The following is a 24,908-nucleotide window of genomic DNA, read 5'->3' on the forward strand; positions in this document are numbered from 1 at the left end:
AGTATTGTGAAAGCGTGTAAAATTAAAAATGTAAGTAATAGCCTTAAACTTGAAATTCATTGTACACTCATGCGATCGAATGGTTCAACTTCGAACATTATAGGGCTTGGGATCCAGGGTGAAAAGTGTTGTGTTCATAGCAAAGTAAAGCTAATCACTTGTACTGTATGTCCTTTCAAACTACTACTCTAAATGAATGTTTTACTTTTCAACTCAAAATCCACTATGACTATGCGGATAACATACAAGTTTATATGTTTTAAACTCGCCCCAGGCCCCCTAGCTGTTAGTCTTTATTAGTAGATTAGAGTTAAGTTGTAACAAAGCAGTCAGTGAAACAGTCAATATTACGTTATATGAATTTCACGAATACATTAGAGGAGGTTGGCAAGTTAATTTCAAGCTCCACCTTAAAGAACCCCTTATAAAGAAATCTTTGCGGTAACAGATTATGTTAGTAAAGTATGTTCACAACTGAGTTTTTGGTTTTATCGAAGTAATAATATAAGGAGAGTAGGGTTTGTGAATAGTGAAAATCGAAATAAAATAAAAAACGAATTTTTTTACAAATACATTAGAGTAGATAGACATTTAATAAGTTGATATTAGTAAAGTGATATATGAAGTAAAAAGGTTATTCAAAAACTATAAGAGATATCGAAAAAGTTAAATGTAAGTGCCTTGGATTTTTTATTAAAAATTTTAGTCCAGTCGAAAAAAAATATTTTAGCCGCCATTTTTTTATTCAACCCTTCTTATACTCTTTATACTGTTAATAATAATTACTGTATTCATCATGTTGGCATAATCTTGATTGGTAAAAGGCTCCATATTTTAATAAATGTTGAAAAACTCTTAATTGACTTGGAAATATAAAGTTAAAACAGCAAATTACTCAATAAGGTATGTTCAAGCAGCTGAGTTATCTAGCTATAGATGACAAATCAATAAAAGCTGACTTAATCAAGCACAAGGTAAAACTAATTACACAGCATTTAAGAATCAAACACACTACATCTTTGAAAATGTGAAAAACCTTGAGTTTATACATTTTATTAATTCAGATAATTTTAATAAATATTTAAAAGTTAAAATAATGTACAACTTTTATCAGATAGTTCAATAAAATACATCATGGAGTACACAGTAATTATTATTAACAGTAAAACTGTGCAAAAACAAAATCTGTAAACCGTGTTTTATTGCAGTTTATTAGTAATTTCTCACTGGTTTATATCAATAATAGTATTGAATAGCATATCATTTGAAAGATTATTAAAATGCCAAGTTTTTTATTCATTTCAACATTGCATAAATGCAGATTTATGTATCAAAGGAGGCCCATGAAAATTATCGTAATAAATTAATTTAATGACATTTTTACTTTATTTTGGTTATAACGTGGACTATGTAATGGTATAATTGTTGAATGAAACCTTTGATTTATAGCAAATTTAATGTTCTTTCCAATGATTTTAACTATAACTCTCTAAAGTAATTGGTTAAGTTTTTATTACATAAATTGTGGAGCAAAGTCTAATAAAATAAGAAAAACACAAAATCCCCCAAAACAGCCAAACGGTCGAAAATCGGACATGGGTTTATAGGAACTTTTTTGTTCCTTTTAGTGAGTAGAACCCACTGGCGAAGTTAACACGGTCAGTAGAAACTCACCCTAGCCGCCAACTTTGATTTTTCTTATGGGACACCCTGTATTTTATGCTGTATTCCGGTAGAAAATGTAATTTTAAGACAATTTTACTCTTGTGTCTTTTTTCATAAACCTAACCGTTTCAAAGATAATGGTTAAAGTTGTGAAATTTCAAATAATTTTCGAATAAAACAGCTGGCATGCTTGCTTTAGGCCTAAATTAAAACTCTTTCTCATGCCGAAATTTCAAAACTTTAACTATTTTTATCTTCAAAACGGTTAGGTTTATGAAAAAACACAAGAGTAAAATTGTCTTAAAATTACATTTTCTACCGGAATACATCATAAAATACAGGGTGTTACATAAGAAAAATCTAAGTTGGCGGCCATATTGGAAAAATGGCGGCTAAAATGTGTTTTTTCGACTTGACTACAATTTTTACAGTAAAAAATCCAAGGCACTTACCATTTAGCTTATTTTGATATCTCTTATAGTTTTCGAATAAAACAGCTGGCACACTTATATCAATCACCCTGTATTTAAAAAGTAACGCGAGAAATTATAATATAACTTAACAAATTGGGGCTTACTAGTTATATTTATCATTTGTCTTTTTCTTCTACAGTAATGATCCTCATCCAATAAAGAGCAATCCCTAATGGAAACAGGATAAAAACCACCTAATTCTTTAAATTAGAAAATATTCTAATGCCATAATAATAGTTATTTCAAATTCAGTTGTTTATGCTCTTTAAAAAAATGAGTAAAACACAACTAGCAGTTTCAAACTATTCACCCTAAGTTTGCTTCTAACAGTTTTTGAAGCACTCTGCAGCATAGGACACTGTGATTCGTTGCTACGTCGTGGACCGAAGCATCGTGAATTACTAGGCGTTACTGGAGCGGCGCCGGCGTTGTTTTGTCCTCCACTACACTGCAACAACAGGATCAAGTTATATCAAAATCAGCAACGCATCGTGAGGTACTATAATTATATTACCAGAGCATATCCGTAAAGGACGTCATAAAAGATCTATTCTTAAAAACAAAGCTAGTGTCCTTATTACATAGCTGTGTTTACATTATATCATGGATTTTATAGTAACATGACAATAGAGTATTTAAGCCCTCAACTGTAAACAAAGATTTCTGGACATAACACTTGTGTAAGTAGTTAATGCAACTGTTGCATTTTGCATGCTGTATTGATACAGTGACTGTAAAACTTACACTTACGCAAAAAAAAGTTAACAGGTCTACGAAGAAGTCACAGCTTTTAATATAACGAAGAGAGCTCTGTGAGGCTGTGATAACATTGCTATTGACAAAGAAAGAGAATGCGGTCGCATTATTGACCTAATAATTCGTCTCGAGACAAACGAAAGTCAGCCTATGGAAGTCCACGAAGAAAAAGTGAAGATATATAAGAAAACTATCCCCTATTATTCGGAAAATATAAAGTATCAACATTTGATGTTTATGGATTACTAATTGGTTCAAGATGAACAATTCCTAATTAAGTCTAACAATTTTGGAAGAAGTTCAATTTGGAGAAACAAGTGTTATATTTAATGTCTTTGACAGCCATTAAACTTTCAATTAGCATGATAAGAAACCACCATTATAATTATAATAATTCTTGTTTCATATTTAGTTTTGGACAAACTTGTAAAATAGTTATGTTATATTATTCTTTGTTCTACAGCAGAGAACAATGTTCAAGAAGATGTAAATTTTAAAAATAAATTACAATTTATATACAGTAATCATAAAGACTAGCAAACAAGGTTTACTGGTCAAATTCGTTTTTTGATTGATCCTTGCGTGAGTTGAATAAAATTAGATCCAAAATTAAATTACTGTTCTTGTGTTTCTTATAAAGTTATTAGATCAATATATGTATAAATACAATGGATAAAAAATCTATCATACACATTGAAAACAGTCCATCTATTGTTAGCAAGCCAGGCGTATAGTTTAGCTCAAAGATAGTTAGTTGTTTATCACAACAGAGTTACTGATAGTAAACGCATGGATTCATTATTCTTGTATCCTACAAGTGTACCCTGACTCCAAGCAATATCCTGTCTCATGATCTTCCTTAACAATTTGAATACTATTTTCACAAGCCATTCTTTAAAGGATTGAAACAGAATTTGATAGATTCAGCGTTTTCTATCATAGGGGATGGTTATATGAGGTATGAACTAGCATTTGTATTGTCTGCGGAACCCTTGTATACGATGACCCGTAGAGAACCTTTGTCTGTTATGCAATGTTCAATGTTATGTATACTAGTTGATTTAAAGCACAATTTAAAGTAAATTTCAAATGTAATCGTAATTTCAAAGTTATTTGGAACCAAGAATTTAATTATTTGATTCGATAAATAGACACGTACATTATTTTAACAATATTCATAGTCTTTTCAGAATCGGTTGTTTCTTCCCTATTAAACATTTTGACAATATCTAGATCCATTATTACGTTAGGTAGTTAGATTCATTACAATTGTTAGTTTCTACATAATTTGAAATAGCCCTATTTACTGTACTTTAGAGAATAAAAACACAAGGAGATGACAAAGGCTGATTATAAAAACTGTATCAGCAATCTGGCACATAAGTAAGCAGTGGTAGTTACAATGGTATTTTTAAAATAAAAGGGTACATTTTTACTATAGTTTACATATTTCGGACAGCTATATTCAGTTGAATCAGTATTAAAGTTAATTGTTGATTACAATAATCTGTATAGTAAACAATAAAGACTTGAATCGGATTTATCTTCCTTCAGATAAGCCCCCGTACTATAACACACACTAGTAACACACACTACTAGTAACACACTACTAGTACTAGTAACACACACTCAGTAAGTAGAGTTCATTCTCGGCATGAGGTAAAATGGGTCCAAACAATTTTGCCATCACATATATGTATTATTATTTTTAGAATGTTACACAAAAAATAAAAAATAAATGAAATTGGCATACAAGTGCTGTAATAATTCTCAATAATACAACTTTTTTCCACTACAGTCATAACCTATTAGCTAACGCCATTACCGCATAGAGTAAACAGTCTCCTGACTACAGAACTAACTTTTACCATAGATAACATACTCCCTTAGTAGATTTCTCATACTTATGGAACAGCTGAAGACAATTTTATTGTTAGTTCTGTACGGTTTATGTAGAGGTCGTGTTTTGTTTACAATTTGTTTCCAGTTATTACAGTCATTTAAAACCTCGTTTAACCAATTAATACGATCTAATCATAAACAATAACTTGTCCCCTAGTTATATAACCATACAATGTTGTACAAATCAAGAAATTGACCCTAAAATAATAAAAACAACATTTCATTAACACTAGCGCCCAGTGTCACCGTACATGAACTAGACACGAAAAACGTGCTTCGAAATGTTCAATGGGACAAGAAGTCTACTTGTGTTGTTTAGTCTATGCTTTTACCAAATTACGAAACTGGCACTATATCAACCTATGATTCAAGATTGAGTCGTAAATGAATCATATGGAACGTACTCATCGCCTATAAGCCCTGAGATGCCTTTTATTATAATATATCTCATATCAAAGCGTGTTTGGAGCATATTTACCCCGCGTGGACATTTTACGGTTTAACCTTTTAACCCTAGCAGATAATCACCAAATTAACCCTAGATTAAATACATATAATCTCAAGAATCACACTAACATTTAGATTTACCGTCGTGTTAGTGCTGGTGGTGCTGGTGCGGTGGTGTTTGCCCGTGGTAGCAGGGGTAGAGACTGCGGGGGAACTTCCGGTGGAGACGTTAGCCGCCAGCTTGGCTTCCGGTGGCCCCCCACCATTCTTGGCGCTGTGAACAAAGTTATCAAATTTATGATTATTAGCGATAACATCTTTAATATTTGAAGAGTTTCATATGCACTTTTCCAATATTAACATACTCTTACATATGAGGACAACAGTTATTTAGCAATGTGCAGACTGAATTAGTTTTGCTTCAGAAACCCAATATAATCCATTCATTGACGTATACATTAAATTAATAATGCATTACTTGTATTATTAACTGTTAATTAATAATACATTAATTGTAAATTATTAATACATTAATTGTAAATTATTAATATATTAATTTAATTGTACTTTGTACTCTGTGCAAAGCTATTAATACTGATAAAAAACCAAAAGTTTCACAAAATGTTAATTTAATCAAATATGCATTTTTCTTTAAAATAATTAGTTACAGTGAGAAATTTATTAATGGTTAGATATTTATCATTTTAAAGTTTAATACTAAATAGAATTGTTCTTTATTTTACTGTACAGTCCTCCAAGGAAACTAACGATTTCATGACCTCTTTGGAAAGGTGCACCTCTGTGCAAAACACTGACTCCACTTTCCAACTGATGTTTGTAGAAAGCCCAGTATGTATCGTTTGTGTTGAGACACATATCTCACTGTTGCTTCCTGAGTAATTAGCTTTAATTGGAATTGATCCCTCATATTGTTTTTAATAATTTTGCAGGAATTCAGGAGTTAAATTATTCTTTGTGTCCTCTTCATCATATAGTACTATTTATTGGAAGCTGTACTTTCAGTTGTAATTATTTTATTGAGTTTTAACGAAACAACTTGTTAAGGTCTTAAAAAAACATAGATTGGTTCATTGCTTAGGTCGCATAATCATGCATGGGGTTGGAAAACTATTACACCCTTAACCATGGAAAATTTCGTTACACCAAAATTTGCATAGTCCTTTATAAAAGTTACTTGGCTTTTTAAGAGTCCTACAAAGTCACCAGCCTATGCAGTTTTGGCGTTTAAAGTTTGTCTTGCTGCCCATAAAGGTTAGCTCATTCTTCAATAGTATGCATACTTGTCACTTCATTTGGTGCCATCTTAATACTTCTGTGTATTCTGCAGTTTTATGAGTCAAAATGCCTTACCAAAATATGTATACAACGGTAGTTGTTGTTGTGTGTAAGGTAACGCCTCAATTATGTTTTCAAAGCCCGGTTGAACCCTTTCAACAACAACGGCTTATACATCAGTATTCTTGGTAATGAAGAACTTTATAAGGTTATTTTTTAGAAACTTTGTAATTCCTCTTGTTGTACATTTTGGCCTTTATCAGTTTGTAAACGTTTAGGTTTGTCCTCGACAAAAAATAAACTGACGATTTGTACTACTATAATAGCCGTTTATTTTTTAGTACCTTTGCATAGGATTTCTTACTTAAAACATCATTAACAGCCAAAATATAATTTATTCTGTAATTACTCTTGTAGGGACCTCCTTTATCGTTTGGACCACATTGCCATAGTTTATTGATGGAAAATACTACAAATCGGTTTCCAAGATATAATAAATACGTTTGTCTACTCTTCATTCTGTGAGATTCTTTGAAAAACTGTTTCTTATGAACTGGAAAATAATATGTTTGTTGCAATCGATGCTACAATGAATGAAGTTCGCGTATTAGAGTGCCTCCCCCGTATTGTGTTCAACTAGATACGTGTATTAGAGTAGCACAATGAGTCATTAGGCTCACGTACCCATTGTCACAGCTATGAACACTAGAACAACTACTACAATAATACCCCTATACTACCCATTGTCACAGCTATGAACACTAGAATAACTACTACAATAATACCCCTATACTACCCATTGTCGTTGTACCCTGTACGTTGTGTAACGTAGATCGTAAAGGTAAGGGTTGAGACTTTTTAGGTTATTTATTAGTGTTAAGGTTAACCCGGGTAATAATTTAACTGAAATATTTGGTAATAAAGAATTGTAAGGATTTAAACATGTAAACAGATATATACAATTACTAAAAGTATGTTTTCATAACCATAAAAACAACGCAGGAACACATTTAGCAAATCCTGATTCTGTAAATTTTTATTTTTAGTTTGGCGCTTTGTAGTTTTCATTTCTATTCAATTGGATACAATGCGATATATGAATAATCCATTAACAGGTAATTAATCAACAGTTAATTTAGTGTAATAAACTCTGTTAAACAGTAAACATTTTTTCTACAATTTTTTTTTATTGGTTCAAGAATATTAAAAATATATTATCGATTGTTTAATAGTAAGTAGAAAGGCATTACAATGATACTTTAAACATTACAGCCAAATTGACTCACTTATTAATTAGTGTTTTGTACATTTAATTCTCCATAGACTATTTTGCTACGTTTAAAGTACTTTATTTTGTATGGAAATTACAAGCCTCTTTAAAGTTATGTGCATATGACTTTCTAGGTTCTAGTTAGCTAGTTGAACATAACCTTATGGCTGGATAGCAGTAAGAGGTTAAAGATTGTGTGGGCGAGCTGGACTAGTGTTTAAAGCGTGGGGCTTCGGTTCCTGAGGTCCCAGGTTCAAACCCGCCAAATAACCAATGGATTTTTATTTACCTAAGTAATAATGCCGCAAAACCTAGGTCTAGCCTGAAGTGATAAAAAAACAATTCCGGGATCGTGCCTGGCGTCCTAGGAAAAAATTGGTTGAAGGTAGGTTAAGTTGGCATTGTTAATTTCACTAGAGAATGATTATTGTTTGTACTAAGTATACACTACCTGATCTCTAGATAGCAATGCGAGGTTTCTAAGTGGCTTTGTGCTCGACGCTCCTCAAGAACTATTTTCCTCGCCGCACGGAAAATTTTGTAGTAGACAAATATCATGACGGCCAGAGGAATGTAGAAGGAGAGAAGAGTGGCGTAAATCTGGTAGCCAAAGTCCTGACACACTAGGCAGTGTTCTCCACCCTCGTATCTGAAATCATAGCAATTTAATGACGCTTTAGGTAATGTAACTTAGATACATAATGAAAAAATACATTATTTCAATTCAAATGTTTAATTTTTTTGTATAAGCCTTAAGCAATTTACAGTAAAGCAGCTATTTTTGTTTCATAACTAACAACGAATATATTGGTTCTATTTGTAACACGAAAGTTTAAAATTACAAGTTTGAATATAAAGTAGATTATGAGTAATTCCAAAACAATTTTTGGGTGATTAAATAATAGGTTTATGCGCAATATGTTTAATAATGCGATTGAAAAGTGTATTTAAAGATGTCAACGAACACATTAAAATACATGTGGTAAGGCTACATATTCTATTGTTCTACCACAATATAAGTTATGATGGTGTCGACACTTGACCAGGCTCAACAGATTCGTTGATTGAATAGAACGAAACTACCGTTGCATTAAAACAAACACGTGTTTGATAGCTATGTATATATCTTTTAAGTTTTATTATTATTCGAGACTGCGCTCCTGACCTTTCTCTTTGTGAGGGGTGATATTATGGCTCGACTGTTTGTTTTTTTCGCCAAAAATAATTAATGTGAAGAGAGTTTTAAAAGATATTTTTTTTTTTTGTATTTGTATATTTATCACATATATTTATCATATGAGTTAACACAATTTAAACAATTGTGAAACAGCATTTGATACCTGTTTCCGAGGATGAGTAGAGGAGGCAGACTGATACAAGCGGCCGCCAGCCACACCAGCGTGACACAGGCGATCATGCGTCTGGGGGTCCGCTTGACACCGTACTCCAGGGGCTTGGTGATGGCGTAGTAGCGGTCCACACTGATCATACACAGGTTCAAGATGGACGCCGTGCAGGACAACACGTCGAAGGAGACCCAAACGTCACAGACGATGGGACCGAAACTCCAGCGGCCTAGGATTTCGTAAAGGAGAGCCATAGGCATGACGAGAATCGCGACACAAAGATCAGAGACTGCCAGAGACACTAGCAGGTAGTTACAGGGGCGACGCAGCTTCCGGACTAGGCAAACCGCTACGCAGACTAGGATATTGCCGATGATGGTGACGATAATGACGCAGCTAAGAACGAACCCTATGATCAGAGCTTTGATAGGAGTGTAAGGAGACGATGGCCCGGGAAACCAACTGACGAGAGAAGAAGGTGTGGTATAGACAGTTTCAGAGAGATTTGTTTGAAAACCAGTAGAATTTGCGAGTGAAAACTCAGTATAAGAATCCATACGATGATTCCGAGGGATCAACCGGGGTGTTTAACGGTACCTCTCTGTACATGTGTTATCCATATCTTGGAAATACGTTTCAACTGACTAAACTGATTGGACGGTATTTCAATAAATTAGCGCTACTTAATTTGTACCCTATCCAGTAAGAATATTGATAAGATATTGTTCTTGTAGTTTGGTGTCAGTGTTTATCGTGATTTGTCATTGTCAATGTTTTCTCTATTAAACACTCTTTCATATTTGTAAATTGTAAGTTAATGTTCGTTGCACTAAAACATTAGTCCTTCTTGGGTGTTGAAACAGATTTGTAGTAAATTCCCAACAGAAATCCATTTTTAGATCACTGATCTATATACACTAAAGAGCTGTCGTTTGATTCATCATCCTCCACCTGAAACAAAAGTTAACATATCCATTAGAAATAATATGTTAATGGATGAGTGTAAAAAGTTTAAATTTCAATACCTAATAATATTTATGAATCAAACTTCAAGACACATTATTTACGTTGCACATTATTGCATTATTTAAAACATTGCAATGGTAGGTTACATATTAGTTTCTTGTAGCAGTGTTAAAGATGACTATAGTATGTATCACAAATAACAATTAAATAATTAGCAGATCCATTTTTTTCTGACCCTTTAAAACATGTTATGGTATAGTTAGACTTATTTAAAATGAAAAAGTAGTTTCTCAGGATAACGTTAAGCTATGACAAATCGGAAATTATATGGTATCAAACATGGATATATGCCCATATTCTAACATATGCTATTACTTTTTTGTATTGGTCATGTTTAATCCCTCATTTAAATTACAGCTATGCTAGTGGTCGTTAGTAAGATACAAAGAGACCTAAGCATAAGCACGAACCCTCACGTTCACTATAACTGCCATGTGGCGAAACGCTGCATTTTTTTTAGCACCGACCTACATATCGGGGACTCTGCTCGGTTTTAATAAATATTTGTCCTTAGGGGACTTAGGTAAATTAAGAACTTAATACGCTTACAAAAAACTATAACGTAAAATATCATTCATTTCCTATTATTATTGTATTTTTAACTACAACTATTTTTTTTAAATAATAAAAAAAAACTTAGCATGTAAGATGAATATAAATTTTTAATTAGGATAAATTTAATTTTATCTATTTTTGATAAAAAAAATATTTCCTGTCCATTAGACTTTAAGGTCGTGAGTTTTTCAATAATAATAAATCAACGTGGAAGTTTGTATGAGAAGTAGTGACATTGTATATATTTTTAGCGGCCAATTATGGTTTATAAGCATTTCATAACCGAGTTTTGAAAAATACTAAGTATACAATTCAAGTGTACAAGATAATTGACGTCAAATTTTAACTGATTAATAAAAAAATAAATAAATAACATTAGTGTTGAAGAGGTGGAGTTTTTAAGGTTGGCATTATCTTTTTAATATCCAGTAATAATTTCTATGAACATAACTGATGTTTTATGTGTCGTTTATAAAAATAAGATTAAATCAATAAAGTTTTTCATTTCAATTCAAAAAATATCGTTTACTTTCCCGTAGCAGGAAACCAAAATACTCATAAATATTCAGTTTTTAAAATGGGGAATAAATATGACTTTTAATTGGATATATATTTAAGTTATAATCCAATAGACAAATTGGAATTCACTTATTCTGCAGATTTAGATTGGTGAGGATATTTTATGAACACTAATAAAGAAACCCCTACCTTAGGCTGACGTTAACCGGAACCCTCGGCCTGTGAGACCCCACTTTAAAATACACTAATGATGGGCTTCTGAGACGGGCATGTTATGAACAGACAACCTGTCAAGGTCACGGCACCCATGCAAAATGAACAAACAATATATCAATACGTAGGGGAGGAAAAGGGGGGAAGGTATTGGGGGAATGGAATCTCCCAAGTAATTAGTGTTGCCAACATGCGTTTTTGAAAATTCCCGTGGGCCTGTCAGACCGGGGTTTCTGTATTAGTGTTAAGATGTTCGTGAGAAAGGCCATGACGGATTCTGGAAGCAGGCCTCTACTTATATCAACTAACGTTTCACGTCATCTCCAAAGCAAATGGGACCGGCGGCCAAGTAGGTGTTAGTCCAGCCAACTCGTGTCACACTTCTGTAACACGAGGAGCGACAACTGACAAGACACAGACCACTAAACAAGAACAAATTACAGGGCCTTAGCCAAGACAGCCACCACTTGTGTGGTCTTGCTGGTGTTTACACTGTCTCTTCTTATGCTAATGGGAAGCGTTGAAGTTTTAAAACCTTAGTTAGGTAATTACTCAACTACTATTTTCTTTGACTATTAAAATACCAATAACTACCTAACATGTTTAGTCTCTGAATCACGTAATTTACTAATATAAAGGTTTGTAGTACTTGTCCGTGAACCTGGATTTAGGTCGGCGACCCAGGTTTTGAACCTAAAATTCATTTTCAAGCGATTCCATGGTTGGACCACTGAGTCATGACTCATCTTTTGCCGGCTACACCACGCACGCTACCGTAGCAGTATTATATTAATTGGCAAATTTTGTTTAATGTTTGTGTTTTCGTGTTCGTGTTCGTGTGTTTAACGACTCTTCACAGTTATGAAGAGGATTTGTGTGTTTAGAAGGAGTTTAACCATGGTATCAGCTTAAAAATGCACCTTTATAAATTTTATTAAATCCAGGATCACGGACTAGGATCTCCCATCCCCTGTTAGTCGCCTTTTACGAATAGCCGAGGGAGGCTGAGGTCCTATTCTAATCCTGAGCACCGCACGGACCATAAATATGCTGTTGAATAAACTGGAAGTAACAAATAGGCATTTATTTACAATCTGTATAAACAATCAGCAGTTTATATGCACTAGTCAAAACATTGATCATACTTATATGTTATGACTTAACCTTTAATTTAACCCAACAGTTATAATATTTGCGTTTTTAAATGTCAAAGAAAAATTAATTTATTGAATTTAAACTTGTGTCCTGTGAATATTTATGCCCTGTTTGAGTGTTCCCACTTTAAAATGTTTCCATGATGGTTTATATCACTGTTTAAAAGCAAGAAATGATTAGAAACGAAAAAGCTGCAAACACGTGTTATAAATGTGAAAGGGTTAAGAAAATATAGGCTTGAGTTTCGACAAATGATGGAGTTCAAGGGTAATGGCTTAGACCACGCTCTTTGTCTACAAACAGCACGACATTTCACAATCATAACAATGAATTTAAAAATTGAAGTTTTTTACAAGTAACAATGCGTTTTAAAACAAGATCGAGCTTAGCCTGATAACATTATATTTATATATAAGCAAAGTCAATTAACCGTGTATCATGCTTCCATTTAACTAATGTTTAATTATCCTTATAATATTATGAATATTCCAATTGTAAAATTGTAGGTATACCTAAACATTTATAAGGGTTATGTTTTATACAGATGTAATGACAAGCTATAGCACATGATTTAAGTAGCTTCCCTTACCTACAACATCTTTTCTATATATAATTCAGTTTTAAAATTTTTTTCAACTAAATCTAGAGTTCTACTGGATACTGGTTCGTTGGAAAGCTTAAGTCGTGTAGTTTTGCAAATAATTATGAAAGTTAAGTTTTTGTTATGATTTATGGTGAACAAATTTAAAAACACATGTTTTACATAAGAAATACATAAATAAATAAATTAAAGAATAAAGTTCTCTACGAGCTGGTGGCCCGTCCTACGTACGGGAATCGAGTCGTCAACTAAAACGGAATAATTCAGAACATCCAGTTTACACGGATAGACACAAACTCTGGCAGTTTTAATGGGGAAGATCCACCTTGTAAACAAATGTCACGTGACTACCTATTTATTCCGTTCGAATATAGACCTAAAATATGGTGATATGTATTTTAAATCCGATAATTTTACCATAAAACAGCATTTGTGTCGATTTGAAAAATCTTGAAGTGAGATTGGCGACCGATTCACACTGGTTATGAGTGGAGTAGCTACATGCCACCCCCAATTGCATACTGTACTACTTATGTACTTACCGTACCTTATCTTACCTCCGTGACCACTGAAACTTTTATGAAGATTCTCTTCTATCACCTGCCTCTTCAAAATTTAGATCCCAGTCTGAGGATGCATTTCATAACTTGATATTTCCCGTCTATCAAGTGGTACTCCTTGGAATATACTTTTTAAAAGTTTATGCACAGCCTGTCCATCCAAGCTTTACCCACTTCTGGAAAGCATCCCTATATTTGGGTGTTAAAACATTTCTCTTAGGTCTCTGTTCTTTTTTATTTCGACCTCCGTCCACTATGTTGAACTGGTCTGTATATTTTCTCTGCACTTTATTATCTAACCCATCATTAAGGGTTTTCGGTTCTTTGGTCAGTGCCCAAGTTTCTGAATCATCAGTAGTACGAGGATAGTTGGTATGGTATGAGTCGACTTTGGTTTCTGCTGCACCCTGCAGTTTATTTAACAGTTTTATAGAGACCTACTACACCGATTGACGCTTTCATTACTAATCAAAATTTTAGTATGCCGACATACTCACATTCAAACACACAGAAAAAGAAGTATCAACACGTAAACCACTTATATCTTAAACAATTAAGCGATAAACTGCTGGAAAAATATTTCCCAAATATGAGTTGAAATTTGCAATGCATAAACTAAATACTTACACAGATTGCACTTACGACAAAACTTTATTAAACGCAAGTGTTTGAGATGTTTAGTTCAAAATAACACATTTCCTGATAACGCAGATCCTTCACGGTAAGGGAAAACTACCTACATTTTAAAGTGGAATAGTATGTAAGCAAACACCAACGAACAATATTTTTGTAAACAAACAACTCGTAACATAAACATTTCAATGACAGTTATAAACCAGCTGTTAGTTAAACCAGCATTGAAAATACTTTAAATTGCTAGCGTCGGCTGCTAGACTTTTTAAAAATTAAAACTTAATTTCTAAAAAACTGAAACCCTAAACTAAAATTATGGCTTCGACATTCCCTAGTGAAAATCCGTCAAGTGGTTGATTCAGAATAGTGAAATAAAAAAACACTGTTTCGTTTTAATATTATAGATTTGTTTTTTAGGAAAATCTTTTTGCCCTCCAGAAAAAAGTACAGTTGTATGTAAGTAAAATTAATAAAAAAACTTTTGTTTTTATAATTAAAATATCAAGACAACAAACATTAGCTACCCACCCATACATTAAGATTCATATAAACTACATGTTGTGTGAGAAATAAAAAGCAGAACACCTTATACATATTTAAAAGCAAACATAATCGTAATCCACAAAGGTAATATATTCCAGCTTGTAAAGGCGACAAAAGGACCTCAACGCTAGTTTCAAGGTGTGAAGCCTTCTCATACTTGCCCTTGTTGAATTGCAAACCAAGTTTGGTTATTCATTATGTTGAGAAAAAACATTCTCACAGCATACTGACGTTAACAAATCTTTTCTCAGCACTAAATGTGTTTTAACGATTAGTTGTGGTAAATAGTTTGTTGATTAGCATTACACGTGTCAGTACTATTATTATACCGACATCATCAAATACATCTTCCAAAAATAAATGTATAATACCCCCACCACCATCCACCAGACCAGATGGATTTCTAGACCAGATGGGTCTATAAATAAGACTAATTATCAGTGTGACTCGTTGAATTGATTGTTTGTCCTTCGTTATTATCTTTGTTAAAACTATACACAACGTGTACATGTATTGGACCTGTTGAAAATATGATATCAGCATGATTCGCGATCTTAAGTCGGTACGTTTTAGATACTAATATTAATTGCATTGTCTATAAATGTTTTAAATATATTGCACATGAAATATTAAATAAACTGCAAGAACTAGAATAGTAAAAATTCCATTAAGAAAATCTATAAAAACATTTGTGTAAAAGAATACTCAGTAGAAAATGAAATTTCATTCTTTATTAATTTTATAAATTTGAACAGTTTTGTTTCTCTTTTCCGAGTTCGTTTGGCTCTTATACCCGACCAATGGTCATGATTCAGGTCTCAAATTGAAGGCATGCATGCAAAGATTTCATTTCAAGCATTGGCATATATTTACCTACTGTATTACGTGACCATAAACATAATTTGATTCATTTTCAAATTCTTACTTCAATTTAAGATGTATTTCACCAGTTATAATTATATAATCCTATACATTTTGGTATAAGAACCTTTAGTGAAATACCGGCTGTTATCTATATATTAATACGCAAGCAGTTTTCTTTTCACAGTCATAACTCAATAACGGCTTGATGGATTTTAAAGTTTGAGGTGTCAAATCAAAGGTATTTTCACGTAGATGTGCAAATACGTCTGAGAATATTAAGAAAGGGCACCACTTAAGTACACTTAAGGGCTAAATTTGGAAGGCGACGCTATCTGTTGACATTAGATCAAACTCATTTCCTTTTAGCAGGACTTAAAACTTCCAGTATGTTGTATCATATTTTGTTTATATTATATTATATTTGTTTATTATATTGTATTATTTTTTTTATCTATTAACTAAGTGTGGTTCATAATAAAGGGTTTCACAGGGCAGTTATCCGTTACATTACCATAAAAAGGGCACCACTTAAGTACACTTAAGGGCTAAATTTGGAAGGTGACGCTATCTGTTGACATTAGATCAAACTCATTTCCTTTTAGCAGGACTTAAAACTTTTTTAGTATATTTTATCATATTTTGTTTATATTATATTATATTTGTTTATTATATTGTATTATGCTTTGTTTCAATCTATTAACTAAGTCTGGTTCATAATAAAGAGTTTCACAGGGCAGTTATCCGTTACATTACCATATGATCATGTAATTTACAATGTGGATCAAAATTCCAATTCCTTTATAGTGTTTTCTGTTGTTAACTTTCTTGCTAACTTTTTTGGTTAACTTTCTTATTTCATTTCAATTTAAAATCAAATGCTGCCAGTACGACGAAGAACTGTGAGGGGCTGGAGGGAACGCAAACATGACCGCTTGCATCAACTCTCAATTGCACATTTGACAGGTACATAGTGGTAGTACCACCGTTGTGATAAATCCAATCTCGGTCAAATAAACGTTAAATGTTTACATTGTAGTGGCTTACATTTTAATCAAGAAAAGACTGGCCGAGACAGTTCAGCTTTTACTCTTTGTTGCCATAAATGAAAGGTTCGTTTACCTCATTTGTGCAATTCACGTTAATTTAACACACCTTGCATTTCTGATACCTTCAGGATCTTATCGGAACCTCCCAATCTAAAAAAAGGACTGTGAGACTTATATCCAGAAATTATTTGGATTAAATTCGTCAATTCAATTCTGCCTTTACCATGGCGGCCAGCTCCGAAGCTCATTAAGATGACAAAATTCCACAGGGGATCGACAATTTCAAGGTTCATAACACATTTTACCACCGAGTAGGTCCTCTAATTTCTCAAGAAGGTGATGATCCTGAATACGCATAGATATATAAGTAAGTACAATAATGTCACTAGAACCCATAGGAGAATTAAGCACAATAAAAAAAATGCAATGAATAAATATTCGGGAAATAGGGTCACAATGCCCATTTGCAAATCTTTGAAGACTGTGGCAGACATTATGTAGGGACGAGAGCTCCGAGGAGTCAAGTGAGATTCTTATGTACATAATAAGAGACCGAAGAAGTGTCTTCCCTCGCTACAATGGTGCTACCTATATAGGTGTCACAGCAATTTTTAAAGTTGAAAACAAAGCAGCACCTGGCAAAATAAATTGTACAGTTTTTTCCAATACTAATAATGTTAAACGCTTATCCATTCTAGATCTGTCGTTAGATCCATTTGCTTACGCTCTTCTTATGTTCCCAACCAGAGACTTGGGTTGGGCCCTCTAATTGAAACACGCCTAAAACAGAACATATCGTAGAAATAATTTAACAATGCTAGAATAAGAGTAGCAATTGTTGGCGTCAAGAGAGGAATTGAGCTACATTAAGTCAAAAGCTCATTTTACAGTGTGTGGTTGACATCTACGTGCTGATAGAGTGCACCCGCCTACTATGCATAAGAGATGACCAAACCAATATGCGAGTGAATGTAAATTTAAATATTGTAGATTACTTTTATATTTTTTCATCATCATATCTTTTACATTCTATAATCAGTCAGATAAATTATTTTAGAGTTATTCTTTCATTAAGGTCTTGCTGTTTATTTTTTGTTTATTCTTTTAATGAAAGTTTCAGTTTTGCTCGATTTCGAGCAACGGGTTATCTAGTTTAAGTTATTAGTTATCCAAATCGAACGAGCTTCAAGCAAACGCAAGCCACAACAACCAACATAAAAATTATTTTTCATAAGGTTTTTCTATGATTAAAAATCAATAGCTACAGTGAGTATTGTTCATGTTTTTTTATATGTTTTAGACTCAAAATAATCCGTAAATTATAGGCTTTAATTCGAGCTATTGAACGATTGAATCAGTTAAGATACTGTATTACTCAATCAAAAATCATAAATATGATTTTTTCTATGATTGTTTCTAAGCTTAGTAAGCAAGATCTTAGCTTAGTTAACTAACCTTGGTTTCAAATAACTAAAACTGGTCTGTTATTGTGTACTGATATGAGAAAAACGGTTTGAAAGAATTTCCACTGATATAAACCGTTGTTTATTTACAGGAAAACATCATTCTGCTGTACTAATGTACTTAAATATAATAAGCTATGCACTTCAACTATTTGTATATTGTTAATCACAAATTTCATATTTCTAGCAAATTAACAGAAAATGTTCAGACTATGAAAATAATTGTCATTACTACTTGTAATGATGTAAGCGGGAAAACAACTATTATTTTTGTCTCGGCAAGATCCGGCAATCGGATTCAAGGGATGTAATTAACACGGATAGCAACTTTTAACCCAACTATTTACATATTTTTTAACTTGTAAACATTATTAAAGTACTTGTTGTCAGTTTTATCTATTCTTTACCCCTTACCAAAAGTTCTTTACCACTTGTCAATACACAAATGTTTCCCAAAAATTCAGTAGCCCTACCTAACCTAACACTTATTAAAACAATGGTCAATGTTGACCGTCTGTTTCGTTGGCAACATAAATACCTTCTCCTTAACAAAAAGCAATTCCAACTGTACAGTAATATAAAAGAACAAAAAAATTCATTTATACCCTTTTAACATTTGTTTTGTTCCAGAACCCACCAAAAATTCAGTAATTCTCTGAGTTTTTGCTCTAAATTTAATATACATTAAGATGTAACTTACAGACGGGATGGAATCTAAATTACTAAGTTACAAAAATGGGATTTTCAAATGAAAAATCGTCAACCACCGGTCATAAAACAATATAGGACACGTCAGCAGGACAGAGATGTTTAATACCTTTATCTAAGACCAAAGTTATTTATAGCAAAAAATTGAAATTGTAAATATAATATCGATTGGTCAAGACACGTAACCAACAAATGAACTTCCACAAATTTCAACATACATGTTCTCAAGCTAGCCATTGCTAAGCTAACCACTGTCCTTCAAAGAAAGTGACAAACATTTGATTGAAGAGTGGCTACTCCTATGTGCTCCAAAACTGCAAAATTCGGGGGAAACTTCGGTCCAACCTCAAAAGTTCTTGTAACTTTCTAAATTCTTCAGTCAGATATAAATAGTCTGATAATCGCAAGTTTCAAGTGATTTTCCTATTGAGTGTTATTTGCAAAGAGTCATAAAAAGGACATAACCAAGTCTTTTATCAAAAAACATTTAATGAGAGATCAATAGATATTAAATTAAAATACATAACTAATATTTAAGTTAGTGTTTCACTAGATTGAACATGCCAGTTAGTGTTGTGCAGGCTACACCCAAGCAACAAGAAACAAGTCAAGTGATGAGTAAAACAATATTTTAAATCCTAAAACCATTCAGTCCTGTTTTATACAAAGCTTAAAATTATTATATTGGCCTCAACATGTTCGGATTCATTGTTCACGTATTAGCAGGCAGGAAAGGTAGGAGTAATTTATGCCAAAACTACTCTCGGGGGTGTTATTAACAGAAAGGGTAGAATATTAAAGGCTTTAAATAGTTAATCACCAAATCCGCCCCCAGTGACAAGTCTTTACCTTTGTAATAGGATTACCTGCCTTATAAAATCCTTAATTCCCGTTTGAGTGTTAATCAACGTTGAAATGCAATTTAATTTCAGTGTCAATAATTATATGACTGTATTAGACTGTTTTAACTTATATAAAAGTGATATTGCTTTCATCACAATCTTATAACAATATATTAGCGAAAAATATAGCGTAACAAGATATTGCCTTCCTACTTAGTTAACCACGTATATGTTTATAAAGCTTAATACAACATCTTTGATTAGTTAAAAATCATCAAACGTAATAAGCAGAAACTAATGGCACAAACATTCACCGGGACTACTTTCAAAGCCTATATTTTTAATGAGAACCTGCTTTACAATACCACAATTGCTTTGAAAATACTTGTAAAAATCTATTGTTTACTAAAAATAATATTTTATTTTATTCTTTTTAAAAATATGAGCTATTATTTCACACTTTATGAAGCTCTACTCGTTTTTCGCTACGGGGTGAGAATACAGAAGAGGAATTCGGTTTTTTATCTACCATACGAAACCGTTACTCTAACCAGCATCATAGAGGCAAAGAACAATCGTACGTATTGCTTATTTAAATGAAGATGTTTTGTGTATATCAACTGAAAAAAATGTGTTGCTCAATGAAAAATAATATTAGGTTGCAATATGGCCTAAACATATACAATCCATAAGAAATAAAAGTTTAACTAAGGGAGAATTAAGCATAGAAATAATGCTTTTTTTACACTAAAAACACTAAAAAAAACGATCAACTTTTTGAAAAAAAAAGATATTTACAAAAGATTTTGATGATATCTAACTGTTGTGTAGATCGTGAGTATTTCCATAATCTTTGAGTCGCCTGTAATGCTTCGCAATTGCTCGAATTCGAGCAACAGGTACACTAGTATGAATAGAATCAAATGTAATAGTTAAATTAAATTAATTAAATTACATAAAGTAAACTTAAATTCAATATTCTAAACGTGTTTAAAACAACCATTAAGTTAAGGTATGAACTCTTAGCATAGGGTTTATCGAGAAAAACTAATATTTTTTGGGGAAGTTTTTCATAAAGTATTTTCATACAAGGATGAGGTGGATATGTGTACAACTTAGGTTTACTCAAAAGTTGACGAACCGTATAACCTTGACATATAGATAATTGTAATGGCTTAGAACATGACCTAATTAATTTATTAATTGAATAATATTTAGCAGCTAGGATCCAATACAACTATCCTAGAAAAATTGTTAATAATCGTAAGATAATACACAAACGTAAGTAAATACCTATCCTGACAGAAAATTATACACAAATTTAATACTTGAATCAAAATATAAAACCCAAATTATTGATATGTTATATACTTTATCATCCAATTTCTTTTACCTTCACAACTGTAAAAAATTCGGCTTATTATGAATTTCATATTTTACGATTTTACCCATAAAATGTCATACTTACTCTAACCACTTAACCGTTATAAAATAATTTCACAAGTTAATGGGTTAATCAGTTTGCTGAGACCGTAATTTTGTATCTTTATGATCATTCCCTTTCCTAATTATATTTTATCATTGTATATTCTGCTGTACAGTAACAATATTGTCAGTTGACCTGTTTCGTTATTTAAAAAGGAGGAGTGGTTTTGAACAAGATTAAAACCCGTAATTTAGTTTTAATTTTGAGTTCAAGATTATTTCTGTCTCGTAACATAATAAGTGGAACTTTCCAAGGGAAGCATGTTATTTATGAGCTTACTCTTTGCAGGTGCAATTTTTAACGAGTTGTATGGATTAAACAAAAAACAAAAAAAAGTAAATTTAAATGTATTAATCATTAAAGACACGTTTAAACCCATAACACGTCAAAACTTTGAAACCCTGCGTATTTTCTACCCCTCTTGGGCCCCGGCTTTGTTGTTAGGTTGACATATTTTGTGCTCCAGTTGTAAATAATAAACAAATCGAATCATTTACACATCTATTACAATTATAAAGAAGAGATGGTGTCTGTGTGTTTGTATGATACAAACCCAAAAACTCCTGAACCGATTGGTTTAAAAAATAAAGCTACAGCTGCGAGGATACATATCAGATAGAAGTCTTCCCGTTTCTATATTGGCTTAATACTTTGCCCTACGGGTTTTCAAAGTTCTGAGGTGAGAGATTTAAAAGTAAATATTGATTGGTCTCTATGGTAACAAAGTACAATCTCACAAAGTTTAAAAGTAAAAAAGCAGAACTGTTGAATGAATTTGTATTTAACATTCCCACACAGCTGGTTTTAAATACTACACGAAACGCAGTCTTGAACAGAAAGGGTTTGGGTCATAATTTTAAAAAAATACCCCCGCCACAGCAAACCTGCAGACTAAGCGAATTTCCATTTGCCTGATTGGATTTAAACTAAAATGCCTCCTTAAAAATATCACATTTATTCCATATTTAAATAGAATTAGTTTAACGAAAACTTAGGTTTGCTGTAACAGGGAGGGTAAAAAAATTTTTTTTTATGTGTAAACGTGTTCTTAAAAGTTTAAAAGTTTACAAGTTTTGGATGTATTTTCCAAATTGGAAAAAAATATGTTCATAAACAAGCAAACTACAAATTGTCTTATTCTCCATAAGAACAACATTTAATTCGTATAATAACATAACATAGTCATAGAATAACATTTAATAATAGGAATTTTAAAATTACAATTTTTTGGAAATATCTCTGTAACCATTAAGCGCACAATGCTTCAAAATACTAAATTATTTATTTTTTTAAATTCTACTAAATATTTTGTAAAGAAATTGTTAAATTTTGTGTTTTTACGGTCAATAATGGGAAAACCCAATTTTACCCATAAACCCCCGTTTCCATAGTCCGATCATGCTGGTTCGCGAACTCGTTCGACTAAATGTAGGTTTATATGTTTGTACAAAATTTCATCAAAATCGGATAGTTTTTGCTCGAGTGAGCATGCCAACGGACACATATACCGGGTGTCCAAAACCACCCGTACACCCCTTTAAAAACGAGGGAAACCTTTTCTTACAAACAACAAATAATACAGAACTAGATAAATTGGGCACGGTCTACTAAATGGTAATAATTTCAAATCCAAAATCACACCAGAAGTGGCTTTTTCAGACCGGAAGTTGACTATTTTAAACGTCAACTACCAATTTTGATCACAGAATTGGATTCTACGTTGAAAATACATAGCTTTTGTCAAAAACATTTTTGAAAAAAAATTGTTTTTCTCCTCTAATACCCTAATAAAGTCAATAACTTTGGGTCATTCATCAGTACAATAATAGATTAAACCAAATTACTAAGATTACATAAAGACATAAGATGAATAGAATCAGCTGTTTATTGTAAACCTATAATTGAGTAACAGCTGGTCTATACATTGCTTAGTTTCATTTTATTTTAAGAAATCATTTGTTTTTACTTTGACCACTTTACTGTAATTATAGTATAATTATATTATCATTATATATGTTATCATTTTTTACATACATATATCAATATATATATGTAAAATTATTTCTTTTTTAAATAATATGAAACTATAACTATAACTATAAAATCTAAAAACTATAAAATCTAGAATCGAAGCATAAATGTAGTATAATCAATCAAAACGATCTGATATAACCTCTAAATGTACATTGCATAATCAACTACATCAGTGAACATAAATATGTTGATTAATCCACAACAGATCTACTTGCTACGAAATTGTCTCATTATTGTGGTCATTCTGTATTACGTGCTAGAAATCTAATCTAAAGCCTACTACAATGTGACATAAACACTAATTTCTAGGTTTCCAAAACATAATCAACTACATCAATGAACATAATTATGTTGATTAATCCACAACAGATCTACTTGCTACGAAATTGTCTCATTATTGTGGTCATTCTGTATTACGTGCTAGAAATCTAATCTAAAGCCTACTACAATGTGACATAAACACTAATTTCTAGGTTTCCAAAACATAATCAACTACATCAATGAACATAATTATGTTGATTAATCCACAACAGATCTACTTGCTACGACATTGTCTCATTATTTTGGTCATTCTGTATTACGTGCTAGAAATCTAATCTAAAGCCTACTACAATGTGGCATAAACACTAATTTATAGGTTTCCAAAACATAATCAACTACATCAATGAACATAATTATGTTGATTAATCCACAACAGATCTACTTGCTACGACATTGTCTCATTATTGTGGTCATTCTGTATTACGTGCTAGAAATCTAATCTAAAGCCTACTACAATGTGACATAAACACTAATTTCTAAGTTTCCAAAACATAATCAACTACATCAATGAACATAATTATGTTGATTAATCCACAACAGATCTACTTGCTACGACATTGTCTCATTATTGTGGTCATTCTGTATTACGTGCTAGAAATCTAATCTAAAGCCTACTACAATGTGGCATAAACACTAATTTATAGGTTTCCAAAACATAATCAACTACATCAATGAACATAATTATGTTGATTAATCCACAACAGATCTACTTGCTACGACATTGTCTCATTATTTTGGTCATTCTGTATTACGTGCTAGAAATCTAATCTAAAGCCTACTACAATGTGACATAAACACTAATTTCTAGGTTTCCAAAACATAATCAACTACATCAATGAACATAATTATGTTGATTAATCCACAACAGATCTACTTGCTACGAAATTGTCTCATTATTGTGGTCATTCTGTATTACGTGCTAGAAATCTAATCTAAAGCCTACTACAATGTGGCATAAACACTAATTTATAGGTTTCCAAAACATAATCAACTACGGTATACAACTAAAGCGCAAACATATGTAGGATTTGTCACAGCATTGTCATTGCCTATTGTCTCAAATGCGGTTTGAACAATTATCTGAAATAACCTCTTGGTTTGCAAAACATTATCAACCGCAATAGCAAACATAATTCGGTGGTATTGCTACAACAGATACACCATTGCCTTTCTCTCATTATTTT

At 32.3% G+C, this 24,908-nt stretch overlaps 1 protein-coding gene across 3 annotated transcripts in view; it reads right to left on the reverse strand.

The window, feature by feature from the left end:
- Positions 1 to 24,908, reverse strand: part of LOC128982760 (5-hydroxytryptamine receptor 1) — a 165,804-nt gene that overhangs the window by 10,221 nt on the left and 130,675 nt on the right. For 2 of the 3 annotated variants that reach the window (XM_054401720.1, XM_054401719.1), the window contains 4 exons: positions 9,150 to 10,106; positions 8,261 to 8,458; positions 5,373 to 5,517; positions 2,449 to 2,586 (listed from right to left, as the gene is read on the reverse strand). In XM_054401720.1, the coding sequence (XP_054257695.1) occupies positions 2,449 to 2,586; positions 5,373 to 5,517; positions 8,261 to 8,458; positions 9,150 to 9,712 (1,044 nt within the window). In that variant the 5' untranslated portion in view covers positions 9,713 to 10,106. The remainder of the gene's footprint in view (positions 1 to 2,448; positions 2,587 to 5,372; positions 5,518 to 8,260; positions 8,459 to 9,149; positions 10,107 to 24,908) is intronic. The other variant, XM_054401721.1, reaches the window with a different exon arrangement.

Source organism: Macrosteles quadrilineatus, unplaced genomic scaffold (genome assembly GCF_028750875.1).
Source record: "Macrosteles quadrilineatus isolate MER2022 unplaced genomic scaffold, UCM_ALF_1.0 Scaffold_1__1_contigs__length_201487025, whole genome shotgun sequence".
Lineage (NCBI taxonomy): Eukaryota > Metazoa > Arthropoda > Insecta > Hemiptera > Cicadellidae > Macrosteles > Macrosteles quadrilineatus.